The sequence below is a fragment of the Phocoena sinus genome, chromosome 2 (assembly GCF_008692025.1).
Source record: "Phocoena sinus isolate mPhoSin1 chromosome 2, mPhoSin1.pri, whole genome shotgun sequence".
Classification (NCBI taxonomy): domain Eukaryota; kingdom Metazoa; phylum Chordata; class Mammalia; order Artiodactyla; family Phocoenidae; genus Phocoena; species Phocoena sinus.
In genome coordinates, this window is record NC_045764.1 from 84,058,647 (window position 1) to 84,071,966 (window position 13,320).

Consider the following 13,320-nt stretch of genomic DNA (forward strand, 5'->3'; position numbering starts at 1 on the left):
TTGTTTTAAGAAAATAATGTAGAGTGTTTTTTTAGGCCTGTTGATTGCATACTGTAGAAGATTTGATGTTCAGGCTGGTTCTTCTATATACTATGTTTCCTCCACAGTTGGTAAGATTTTGTTTTTTCTTTTTATTATATTGAATTGTACTGTCTGTAGGAAAAGGTCTAAAAATAAGGAGCCCTGGATTCTAGTTCTTCACCATGAATGAATCAGACATATTTTTTACATCAAAAAGATAATTATACTTTACTACCTATATCACAAGGTTTTGGAGGTTTAAAAAGGAAATTATATGTGAAAGAAAAACTTTAGGTTCTACACATAAAATTCTTATTAAAGCACATGGCACATAAGTAGTCAATAAATTCTATAATACTAGATTTTTTAAAAATACAGTATAGGGACTTCCCTGGTGGTCCCTATACTGTTAAAGAATCCACCTTCCAATGCAGGGGACATGGGCTCGATCCCTGGTCAGGGAACTAAGATCCCACATGCTGTGGGGCAACTAAGCCCACATGCCACAACAACATGCCACAACTACTGAGCTCACTCACCTCAGAGAGCCTGCTTACAGCAAACTACAGAGCCCACACGCCACAACTACAGAGCCCATGCACCCTGGAGCATGTGTGCCACAACTAGAGAGAGAGAACCCGTACGCCACAGCTAGAGAGAAGCCCGTGTGCTGCAACGAAAGATCCTGTGTGCCTCAATGAAGATCCCACGTGCCGCAACTGAGATCTGATGCAGCCAAAAATAAATTAAATAAATAAATAATAAATCTTTAAAAATACGGTACAATAATTATGTATTAATATAAATAAATTTATGGCACAATAACATTTCACCTGGGACAGCAGCGGTAGTTGTCACTCATCCTTTTATTTCTATTATCGAAAACAGACAGGAACAGGCTGTAAGCCAAAAAATACTTTTCTGCTTCTGAACATATCAAATAGATATCTCAAAGTCTGTACACCAAAGTTCTTTATTCTTAGGTAAATGGCCTGCACCAGAGCCATTTAGATACTGTTCTAGCAAGGTTTTCAATTCCACAGTGGAATTAAATCTAGTAAATTAAAAGTGTACATTAGTGGTAGAAAAGGGTGTTGCTAGAAATAGTTACCCTGACAGTAAGAAAGAACAGCTAAGTAAGTGAAAGGATGAAAAAGGGGAAATTATAAAGAAATAAGAAAAGCAGTCTGAGGCCATTAAGTATAGTACTCCCAAAAGGTATTAACATATTAGAGTCCAGCACCAATCAGTGTGATAGAATAAAAGAACTCAATGAAAAGACAGATAATAGGACTGTCAACTCTGCTGTGTAACTTTGGGCAACTCACTTAACCTCACTGGTCCTCCATTGTCTCATCTATAAAGCAAGAAGGTGAACTGCATTGTCCATAAAGGCCCTTCTAGCTCCAATATTCTGAGATCCTGTGTTCATAATGAGACCCTCAATCATTAATAAAAGATCAAATGACGTTTGGTATGCACTTGTTGAAGAAGACCAGGAAGTATATAATCAATATTAGGAAGATTTTTAAAAGCAAACTTTAGTACCTAGAGGCATAGATTTTAGTTACCTAAAATGTGGAACAACTCAACATCCTTAATAGTGGCAGATAATTGAGGCTTCCTTGAATTATTATCTTTATCAATGATTAACGATTAGGGTAATTATAATGAAAACACTAACCAGTTTCCAAATTTTTCAGAAGCTCTGTAGAATGTCTCTCCTAACTACTATCTAGAAAAATAATGAAATTATGAAAAGAAGTCATAGGGCAAAAACGTCCTTAGAAGTATTCGAAAACCAGTACTTTAGTGACAGAGTTAAAATCCACCTTTGGTAGCATATAGAAATTGCTGATACTTGATATTCTTCTTGCAGCCTATGCCGTCGGTATGATACTTACATTTGTTGTTCTGGTGCTGATGAAAAAGGGGCAACCTGCTCTCCTCTATTTAGTACCTTGCACACTTATTACTGCCTCAGTTGTTGCTTGGAGACGTAAGGAAATGAAAAAGTTCTGGAAAGGTAGCGGCTATCAGGTATGTGCTTATATCTTGGTTACCAAGTTATCTTATGACACTGCCTAACTTTGGATGGGAACTGCTTGTATATATCAAAGCTTTTACATGCCAAAAAGTTGCCTTGAATTTGTCAGGATGTCCTAAGTTTTTTCCACTACTTCCCCCTTACTATTCACCTGCTGCATCATCAGTTCTCATCCCCACTGCAATCGGATGCCAAAATTCTGGTGACTCAAGATAAAACTACCAAGAAGTATGGAAGGGCATCAGGGAAAATCAAAACGGCATCTCAACATGAGTTTTCAAAATCCACACAAAAGTCGCCTTCATGAAAGATAAAACCCTTGTTTAAGTAATAAATTTTGATACTGACATTAGCTACTTATAGTAAGAGTCCTGAGATTTTGCAGATAAAAAGTACTCTCTCCAGCATCTAAATGGGCCTAACGAAATGAAAGAGGGCACTCATTTCATATTTTTTTTTTTTTTTTTTTTTTTTTTCTGGTACGCGGGCCTCTCACTGCTGCGGCCTCTCCCATTGCAGAGCACAGGCTCCAGACACACAGGCCCAGCGGCCATGGCCCACGGGCCCAGCCGCTCTGCGGCATGTGGGATCCTCCCGAACCCATGTCCCCTGTATCGGCAGGCGGACCCCCAACCACTGCGCCACCAGGGAAGCCCCTCAGATTTAAATTGATCAAGATTAATCTTTCTGTAAAATTCCTAGAACAGAGAATATCAGATACCAGAATCTATCATGTTTGAGTTATTTCTTCGTTGAAGTTAAACCCCTTTCTTCTTTTCCTAAATGTTCTTGGTATTCCTGTAAAGTTTGTTTGTTTGCTTCAAAATTAAAGAGGGTTGGGAAACCCTTGCCTGTTGAGGTCATGGTCATGGCATTGATCCCTTCATGAGGCAGTTAGCTCTTCTTTGCCCTATTACAACAAACTACCCTCTGTCATCCACCCTCATGCATGCATGTCAGTGATCACATGAACAAAAATAGAGATACTTTGGGTAGATGGCTGCAATTCTGTTAGTAGATAAAAACAGTTCAAAGTTCATATCCACCTTGTGGTTGGTTGTAGTGTCTTTTTTTTTGTTTTTTTTTTGCGGTACTCAGGCCTCTCACTGTTGTGGCCTCTCCCGTTGCGGAGCACAGGCTCCAGATGCGCAGGCTCAGCGGCCATGGCTCATGGGCCCAGCCACTCCACGGCATGTGGGATCTTCCCGGACCGGGGCACAAACCCGTGTCCCCTGCATCGGCAGGCGGAATCTCAACCACTGCGCCACCAGGGAAGCCCTGTAGTGTCATCTTTATTTAACAAGAGGTGATTAGCACATTAAGTTAGACTACTATAATTGAAAAAAGCACCAGCTTAGAATTCTTTGGGTTAAGTCTTATAATTTCTTTGAGATTAGGATAAATACCTGCCTTTCCTACCTCACAATGCCATTGTCTCAACTTGTATTTATACACATAGAATTAGTTTATGGCCACAAGGTCCTTGACTAAACTAGTAAGACAGCTTGTAACTTCCATAAAGAGGACACCCACATGGAATGTTTTATAGATTTTGAAAAGTAAAAGTATGTCCTACAACACATACTCTAATACTTGTTTTGTTTTGTTTTTAATATTTATTTATTTATTTGGTTGGTTGCTCCAGGTCTTAGTTGTGGCAGGCAGGTTCCTTAGTTGCAGCAGGTGGGCTCCTTAGTTGTGACTCATGGGCTCCTTAGTTGTGGCATGCAAACTCTTAGTTGTGGCATGCATGTGGGATCTAGTTACCTGACCAGGGATCGAACCTGTGCCCTCTGCATTGGGAGCACGGAGTCTTAACCACTGTGCCACCAGGGAAGTCCCTAATACTAGTTTTTGAAAGTCACATCCCAAGAAGTGCTCTTTGTCATCATGTTTTAAAAATAGTTTTCTGTTTCTTCACTTAGCAAATGTTTATTGAGCAGTCCTATTGAGCCAGGTACTGTTGTATGTGCTGTTGATAAAAGATGAACAAGTTAGAAGCAGGCCTACTCTCATGGCCTCTTGAAAGTTAGAGTCTAGTGGAGGATACAAATAGAGTCACTAACAATAAAGTGTGATGAATGTTAATTATGGCAGGTGCCATGAAAACTAGAAGTGGGACACCCAGTGCTTATGGTTTTGAGACAGTCAAAGGTGATTTGAGGAAGGGAAGCTTCTTAAAGAATGTTAAGTTTATGGGACTTCCCTGTTGGTGCAGTGGTTAAGAATCCGCCTGCCAATGCAGGGGACAAGGGTTCAAGCCCTGGTTCGGGAAGATGCCACATGCCACAGAGCAACTAAGCCTGTGCACCACGACTACTGAGCCTGCGCTCTAGAGCCCGCGAGCCACAACTGCTGAGTCCACGTGCTGCAACTACTGAATCCCGCATGCCTGTGCTCTGCAACAAGAGAAGCCACCACAATAAGAAGCCTGCTCACTGCCACGAAGAGTAGCCCCCGCTGGCCACAACTAGAGAAAGCCCGTGCACAGCAACAAAGACCCAACACAGCCAAAAAGAAAAAAAAAGAATGTTAAGTTTATGTTGAGACTTTAAGACTGAGCCATGTTTTCCATATTGAGAGAACCATAACTTCAAAGGCTTGGAGGGGGCTTCCCTGGTGGCACAGTGGTTGAGAGTCTGCCTGCCAGTGGAGGGGACACGGGTTTGTGCCCCGGTCCGGGAAGATCCCACATGCCTCGGAGTGGCTAGGCCCGTGAGCCATGGCCACTGAGCCTGTGCATCCAGGGCCTGTGCTCCTCAATGGGAGAGGCCACAGCAGTGAGAGGCCAGTGTAGTGCAAAAAAAAAAAAAAAAAAAAAAAAAATGCTTGGAGGGAAGAGCATTGACAGATTTAGGAACGAAATGAAGTTTAGGATGGCTATCCTATTGAGTAAGAATAGGGGAGCAGTAGGAGATGAAAACTGGAGAAGGAAACAAGGGAAAGAGTCTGTAGGGTCTTGTAAGCCACGTTCAAGGGCTTGGACTCTATCCTAAGAATATTGGAGACCATTTTAAGAGTTTTAAGAAATCTAGAAAATGGATTGGAGGAGGGAGCAAAACTTGAGGCAGCTATTACAATTAGAAGCAGTGGTAGCCAGAGTTAGAAAGGTAATGAGATTGAGAGAAGAGAACAAGGTCAAGAGAAATTTAGAGGCATAATTAATGTGATCTGGTGTTAGATTCAGTGTAGGGAGAGGAAGTGGAGTCCAAGATTTTTGACTTGGGTAGCTGAGTGGGTGGATGGTGACACCACTCACTGAGATTAAGAAGGGCAACAGATTTGAGAGATAAGATGATGAATTCAATGTTGGACATTTCAGAATACCTATGGGACTACCAGGCAAAGAGAAGTAAGCAGTTGAATAAACATCTCTTGATATGCAGGAGACAGGCCTAGCTAGAGACAGAAAATTGGGAGTGTCACTAGCATACTCCGTGAGTGAGAATGTAGAGGGAGAAGAAAAGGCTCAGGACAGAACTGTGGCCAAGAGGTTTCTCCTTTTAGGGGCACTTATCTTATTAACTGATTATGAGGCAAATCAGGACAAAGAGGGTGAGCAACATGGGGAAACTTTGTTTAGGGTTAAAGTTTAAATTTGGGACAGTTAATGAGAGCACATGGTACTATCTTACAGAATTAAGTATGTTTGTTGTTATTTTCATCACCAGCATTTTATTTTTACTTGTAAAATTTTCCTTCCCCTTTAATGCAGCTTTAAGGGTCGGGTGGTTTATTATAGCACCTTTCTCTCTCCATGCTTTTTATTGAGGAGAATGGGGATGGTAGGTAAGAATGGACTTCAACCAAGGGATGCATTTATATTCCCTATGAATAAGTGCTCTGCCCTGGACCATTCAAGTTTCATTCTTAAAAATTGTGACCTTGAAAGAAATGATGATTCTGATTCACAACAGCTACATATAAAGTTAAAGATCATTGCAGCTGGACACAAAGCCATAGTAAATAGTTACAGAAGGATGGTCTCCAGGGCCTTCACTCTAAGACAGAGACAGTAAATAAGACAGTTGATTGTAGGAAAATCCATCTTAAAGTGTCAAAAAATAAGACAATTTTGGTAATACACTTCTCACTTTTGTAGTGTGGTATCATAATTTTATTACATAAGGCATTCAGAATATAAAATACCACATAGTAATAAAAAGCATGGAGTCTGGTGCCGGACTGCCTAAGTTTGAATTCTGATTTTGTTAATTATTAGACATGTGACCTTAGGCAAGTTACTTAGCTTCTCGGTGCCTCAGTTTCCTCCAATGTAAGATGGGATAATAATCAACCTGCTTCAGAATGTTGCTGTAGTAGATGCAAATTGCTTAGTACAGTACCTGGCACGTTGTTAGCACTATAAATGTATTTGCTATTATTATTTGTAGGAATTGAGTTTTCTTGTTTTGGTTTATTTGTTGGTTTGGTGGTTATTTTTCAATTCATTAACTGATTTCTACTTTCCTGGTTTGGATATTAAAACTTTGGGTCTTTGTTAAATCTGCTTCCTTTTAACTTATTTGTAAAAGGCCATCAGAAGCCTCAGAGAAAAGCTTTTGTTAAACATGGTCATTTTCCCACAGAAAATATTAAGCATGGACATTTCCTGAAATTTTAGGCAAGCTAGTTGCAGAATATTATAAACTGCTGCCAGGAGAGAGTCTATTTTTCAAAAAAACTAGCCTTTTTAAAAGTTATAGAATGTAATGCCTTCTGTTAGTGTGAAAAAGAAAATCTCTCATTCCTTTTGTCCAACCTTTAAAGGCCAACTTAATTTAGCTCAAATGTTGTCATTTGTGGAAGACAGTATATTATAGCTTTGGCATCAGTTCTGGCAAATTATTTAATCTCTGAAGACTCCTGGTTCATAAAATGAGGTTGGACTTACAGGGAGGTAGGAGAATCTAATCTATAGAGGTAGGTTAGCCCAAAGCTTAGTGAGGCAAGTGGATGTTGAAATCAGATAAGGCTAGCAGAGGCTTTGGAAGTAGAACAGGGAGCCTCAACAAGCCTGGGAAAATAAAGGGAGACTAGGTATGGACTTAGTGTAGGAGAGGCCTGAGAATCAGCCCTGGAGACAACCCTCAGGCCATTACTGGTTCATCTCTTTGGCTAACAGTATAATAATCCTTTCCCTCTTCTCCCCCTACCTCCAGTATCTCTTTCCAGAATATCCCTTATATAACTCCCAACTCAAGATCTGCCTTCTCCAAGCAGATATCCAAGAGTTCTCCAATTGAAATCAGGTTCACCTTTCCCCATATTTTCTTTAGACTTTGACTTTAAATACTTATTGACACCTGCCTTGTAGTGTAGATATTTGTGTGTGCTTCCCTCACTTAAGTTATTAGCTCCTAGGTGTTAGGAACCCACAGTGCTGATAACAGTGTTTTATATACTGTAAATTCTCAGTCTATGTTATTGAAATTCTTCATGCAAAGCAATTATAATGTTCAGTCCTTAAGGCACTGACCTTTAATCACTTTTGTGTGTGTGTGTAAGCTTCTGGGTTGTGTTTTAGCAGCCTTCATAAAATTACCAAAAATGTTAATAAGGTATTGTAAAAGTGTGGCACTTTTGAAACATTAAACTAGACATATCTCTACAGTCTTTATATATAACCATTTTTTGCAAGTGCCAAAAGTTTTTGCTACTGTTTTGAAAAAAAATCAAATGTAAAGCAAATAATATAAATTAAAATCAGAATCTAACAGCACATTTGCTTATGCTGTTATCATTTGATTCATTCTAATGCCTGATATTAGCATTGAGTGTAAGAGTAGTAGAAAGCAGGACTTTTCCACTGGAGATTTTTAAAAGTCATGGGTAGCCCTGATAGCCTTTTTATACTGTTTTCAAAGGACAAATTATACCTTGTTTTTTGCTGAAACTTAGAGACTTCATAGAGATATTTTAGTGTTTTACTTGGAGTCATTCAGCCCTTCCACGAATTTCTCTAATCAAAAAGGTAAAGTTTCCTATAGGATTTCATTAAATGATACTAGTTTGGAAATCTTAATTGTATATTCTTTTTTATAGCTCAAAGCTACTTACACTATATTTTTTATGAACTATTTTTCTGGAGTGCTTTAAGAGCTACAATATTCAGTTTCCCTTATTTTATAATGAGTGTAGAGAAAGTTAAGGTGTTTTTTCTCTAAGGAGAAAAATTAAACGGTGACATAATTACTTTGGCATATAGAACAATTAATAGAAATCATCCTTTGGGGAGAATTTTTTTTGTTTCTAATCCTAAATCAGTGGAGTTAGATTTATGCAGCAACCTCCAATGGGCTGTTTTACTCTGGGTGGGAAGTAAGTTTTCAGTTTGTTAATATCCAGTAAACAGTGGGTTTGTCTCTGTTAAATGTCACTAGTGCTTCTAATTATTTTTAGAAGTCACAAGCTGTAACTGACAAGTCAGAATACAGAAATACTTAGAACAACTCTGCTGTAGTATCAACAACTCTCCAGTTCCTGCGATTTAATGAGCGTTTTATTAGGCTGTTTCTGGAAATTGGTTCAGAGCTATCAGTAAATGCCAGGTTAGTCGACCCAGTTTCAGAGAACATCTTTTCTAAATTAAGCTTGCCTATTTACAAATATTAAGAAAAAAATTTACATGAATTTTCTGGTTAATTTTATTATCTATGTTAATTTTTGTTGTGTTTTTAAAATCCTATTTCAAGTTTGCTCTTTATTTTTCTGTGTTGTTTTTCTTTGAAAAGTCAGTAAAGAAAAGTAAATACAGAGTAGAGATGTCACTTCTCAATAAGTTGATTTTGCAAGTCTTTTTCTTTTTAACTAATATATTTCTATATTTAGAGATTAGATTACAGTGCCAACGAGGTACCAGAGGATTAGGAAAGAAGAGGCACATTATAACTTAGAGTTATGTAGGCTATTATTTCATTAGGTTACAGTTACCAGGATCAGCAGGTCTTGGGGAAGAAAGAGGGTTTTTCCCCAACATCCATTCTGCAGTTCTCTGTCCCCACAGCTCCAGCCTCTTACACTGGAGTGTCTATAGAAAAAGAGGGAGGCTAAATATATCTTATGTGCTGCTTCTTTCCCTCTCTCATTTAAATTGTGACTAAAATCAGCTCTTCAACAACTTCGTCTTTTTGTTACCTATCTTGATTTGGCTTTTATGTGCCTCCCCCAACACCTACTGCAGAAGCACTATGAATATGCAACTACATTAATCTAGGGGATATCTTTGGCAAATAGAGGACCTCAAAACTGATTGTTTAGGGGCTTGAAATGACTCACAGAGTATCAGCAGGTTGGGTTTTATAAGCTGTCTCTGTCACTTGAGACAGTTGTCAGCTGAAAGCCTCAGCTCATGTTTGTATTCTTCTTTGTCTGGCATGTCCAGAGACCCCATTTGAAAATTATTACTCTCTCTGCTTCCTCTTCCAAAAAACACTAAAGCTTTTAGAATCAGTTTATAAAAATGGGAACATTTATCTTGCTTGTCTTCTACTTCTTAGTAAAGGAGAAGGGAAAAACTACATCACAATACTTAAATTTAATCACCAATCTAAAAATCTTTGCCAATCTTCAGAAAGACATTAAGTACTTTTTCTTTTCCTATTTTTTTTTATAGGTCACACTTTATTTTTTTAAATTAATTAATTTTTGGCTGCATTGGGTCGTTGCTGCACGTGGGCTTTCTCTAGTTGCGGCGAGCAGGGGCTACTCTTCATTGTGGTGTGCGGGCTTCTCATTGCAGTGGCTTCTCTTTGTTGCGGAGCACGGTCTCTTGGTGCACAGGCTTCAGTAGTTGCAGCTCGTGGGCTCAGTAGTTGTGGCACGTGGGCTCAGTAGTTGTGGCTCATGGGCTCTAGAGTGCAGGCTCAGTAGTTGTGGTGCACGGGCTTAGTTGCTCCGTGGCACGTGGGATCTTCCTGGACCAGGGCTCGAACCTGTGTCCCCTGCATTGGCAGGTGGATTCTTAACCACTGCATCACCAGGGAAGTCCCTTTTTTCCTATTTTTAATTAGTTTTATCTGAAGAACAGGGTAAAGACACTGAAAACATTTAAGTGTTTCTTCCTTCATTCCCAAACATGCAAAGATTTTTATGAGAGTATGGGAGGAACTGAAGTGATCATTTGAGAGAAGTTCAACTGGTAATTCCCCTAAAATAGTCTATGGCAAGTATATTCTTGTTTTTGTTTTCAGATATCATTTGACTTTAATTTCTTTGCCCTTAGTAGAAATTTTTGTCATACAGTCTTTTTAATATTTCATGCATCATTTTTAAATGATCCTAAGGTCAATTCAAGGTGTCAACCAGGTTATACTGTCCCTGAACCAGCTAGTATTCTCACAGTGATTTGTGGTGCCATTTTTAGTTTTTCCACTTGTAGGAGTGGACACTGCTTGGAATAGTGTCCTGGAATAAGCATCAGGAATATCTTGTGATGGATATTCCCACTGCCATGCAGGGCAGTATTCATATTGGGAGATGGAAATAGTGGAAGATCCAGAGAAAGCACTTATCAGATTGGCCCTAGTGTAATGATTAAGCTTCCTGAAAGAGTAATGACTCTGAGCATGTCCTTCCTTAGGAGTGTGGATGTTGAAACAGTACATTGCTCCAAAAAGAGTGCTCAGTTCCATGGAGCACTCTGTGTCTCTTAAAAACTGGGACTCCTTTTGCCAAATTAGTGAATGCTGGGGGCAAGTTGAAAATTTGCATTTCCTAACATCTTTTATTTATGCCTAGATGATGGACCATCTGGACTATGGAACAAATGAAGAAAACCCTGTGACTGCTGGTGAACAGATTGTCCAATAATAATATTATGTGGACTTGCAATAATGTGTCAATTGACTTTCTACAAATAGAGTTGGCCATTTTAAATTGGCTTTTGAATTGACAATCTGAAAGAAACTTCAGTGCTGTGCTTGCAAATATGTATTTTTAAGAGCTGGTACTGATGACTACATGATAAGTAATTAAAATACATTTGCTTTTAACTACATTAAAGTTGTGCCTTCACATTAAATAAAAGCATATGGTCTGTGTAATTTTTAAGATGTAATATATACAGTATATTTTTCTAAAAAAAAAGTCTTCACCTGTACTTTTCTTACTGAAATCTCTTTCTTTCAACTCTAATGATAGTTAAAAGTATTTGTCAAAGTGAATTTCTGAGCAGATTTTACTGTAAAGAATTTTGCAAATTTTATGCTCTATAGAAACAACTGTTTAAGACCATGTAAGAAGGCAGTTCAGCAATGGAATTTTAGACCTTTTATCACTGCAGAGGTTAGAAATATATAATTTGGGAATATATATAAATGTGTATTTTTGTAGCATAAGTTTAAAAAAAATCCCAATCCTTTTTTAAACTTGAGAACCTAAATTACTTCAGACTACATATGTATTATATTAGAATATTTTTCCAGATATAGAGAAACATAATATATAGAACTAGTCATTAAAAGGAAACAAAAATTGAAATCCACAGTTTTCAGTTCTGCTGTTTCCTTGAAGATGTAGCTTAAATTTCTAATTCCCTACTCCTTTCTCCATAGGAAACCACTGTTAACTTTTTAAAATTTGGATGGAGAGTGGTTTACTAATATACAAAGTGTGCTTCAGAGAAAAGAATTGGAGACAGAAGACAGGAGATTGGGTGTTAGTCTCAATTTAATTACAAGAGTTTGAGTAAATTTTATTAGCTCAATAGAACTGTATCTCAGCTTTCCCATCTGCAAAATGAGTATGTTAGACCAACTAATCACTTTGGTATCTTCCAACTTGAAAAAATCTTTCTCATTCTTTGCTAAACCTCAGATGTGGACTTGAACATTATCCTGGGAGTCATAGGTCACATTATCTTTCCATTTTCTTTTATTTTCTCTAAGAAATTCCCAAATGAAAAGTGATTGCAAAGACAGCAGGATTTTGTATTTCTCTGTGAATAATGTACAAGATACGTGAACAAATCCATGATTTTTCATCCTAAGGCCAGTTTAACTGATTAAAAGATAAAGCTAATGCCTTTAAAAATGGATCAGACCTTTGATGTTTGAACTAAATTTAGTATTTGAGGGAATTAGATGCTTTTGATTAATTGTTAAGTTGCTGGGTAATTTATAGATGTAGAAGCTCCCTTGACAGTCAGCCCTTCTTTCTACTTAATACACTTATAGGTCATTTGGTTTATGGCAAATGACAAATAAGTATCTGACAAGTAAGAGTTCATGTTAATTTTGCCTCTATAATATAAAGTTTTAATTTTTTCCAAAGAATTTAATTTATTTGGCAGACTCTGATAGAACAGATTAAGTGCCATGTTAAAGCTCCAACTATATTTTCATTTATAATATCAATAAAATGTTTGCCAAAATACAGCTTTTTTAAGTAAAATTATCTGCACTCTTATCCCAGCTTTAGAATACTCAAAAGCCTCAACCACATTTTATGAAGAATGTTAAGAGAAAATTTTACATCTAGAAGTCTGGAATCTTAATTCTTTGATGCAAATTCTACTTTATCCAACCATTAGTTATCAAGAAGGTATAACCTTGTTCTAGTTTGCTATTTAAATCTTACAGATTAAATAGAAATAACATAAAAAGTGAAATTTCTTAAGTTTCTCCATCTTCAATATCAACTTTATATTGTACTTAGTCCTTCTAGCAGCTGAACTGAAAATATTTATAGAAATTACAATAAAGTGCAGAAATATTTGGGGAATCAAAATATAAGCAAAAGATAGTGGAGATGGAAATTTGGCTTTAGAAGACTGTATCATTTCTTCCTCTCTTGCCCTCCCACCACCAATAACTTTAAGGGGAAGAGAAGTTTGGTTTTTTCCTAAACATGTCTTTAAAACAATAAGAAATATTGTAGGAGATTACTTACTGCAAAAAAAAAAGTCTGAGAAATTCCCTATGAACATTTTTGTAGTTTATCAAACAGAAATTATTAAATACCTCAAATTGTAAAGTCAATGATTTTTACTTCTGTTTAGTTCAGCAAAGATAAATATGAGGTTTGTGGGAAAGGACTTTGATATTTTACGATGTTATGTTTCCTTCTAGCTTGTAGATTTTTTTTTTAGATTAGCAATACCTTATTAGTAGACTCAGCAATTTATTTCTCTTTTGAAGGAAGAAAATTTTAACCCATCTGCTGTTGGCATTCATTGATGTTAGTTACATGTTCATAGAGATTTTAATGAAATGGTACATTTAGAGTAAATACAAATGAGCTTTCCAGTTTTC

The 13,320-nt window shown here is 37.4% G+C and overlaps 1 protein-coding gene across 2 annotated transcripts in view; it reads left to right on the forward strand.

Annotated features, from left to right (window-relative positions):
* SPPL2A (signal peptide peptidase like 2A) overlaps window positions 1–12,791 on the forward strand; it is a 51,237-nt gene extending 38,446 nt beyond the window's left edge. For both annotated transcript variants that reach the window (XM_032622149.1, XM_032622150.1), the window contains 3 exons: window positions 36–110; window positions 1,901–2,061; window positions 10,808–12,791. In XM_032622149.1, coding sequence (XP_032478040.1) covers window positions 36–110; window positions 1,901–2,061; window positions 10,808–10,879 — 308 coding nt within the window. In that variant the 3' untranslated portion in view covers window positions 10,880–12,791. The remainder of the gene's footprint in view (window positions 1–35; window positions 111–1,900; window positions 2,062–10,807) is intronic.
* Window positions 12,792–13,320: the final 529 nt, after the last annotated feature.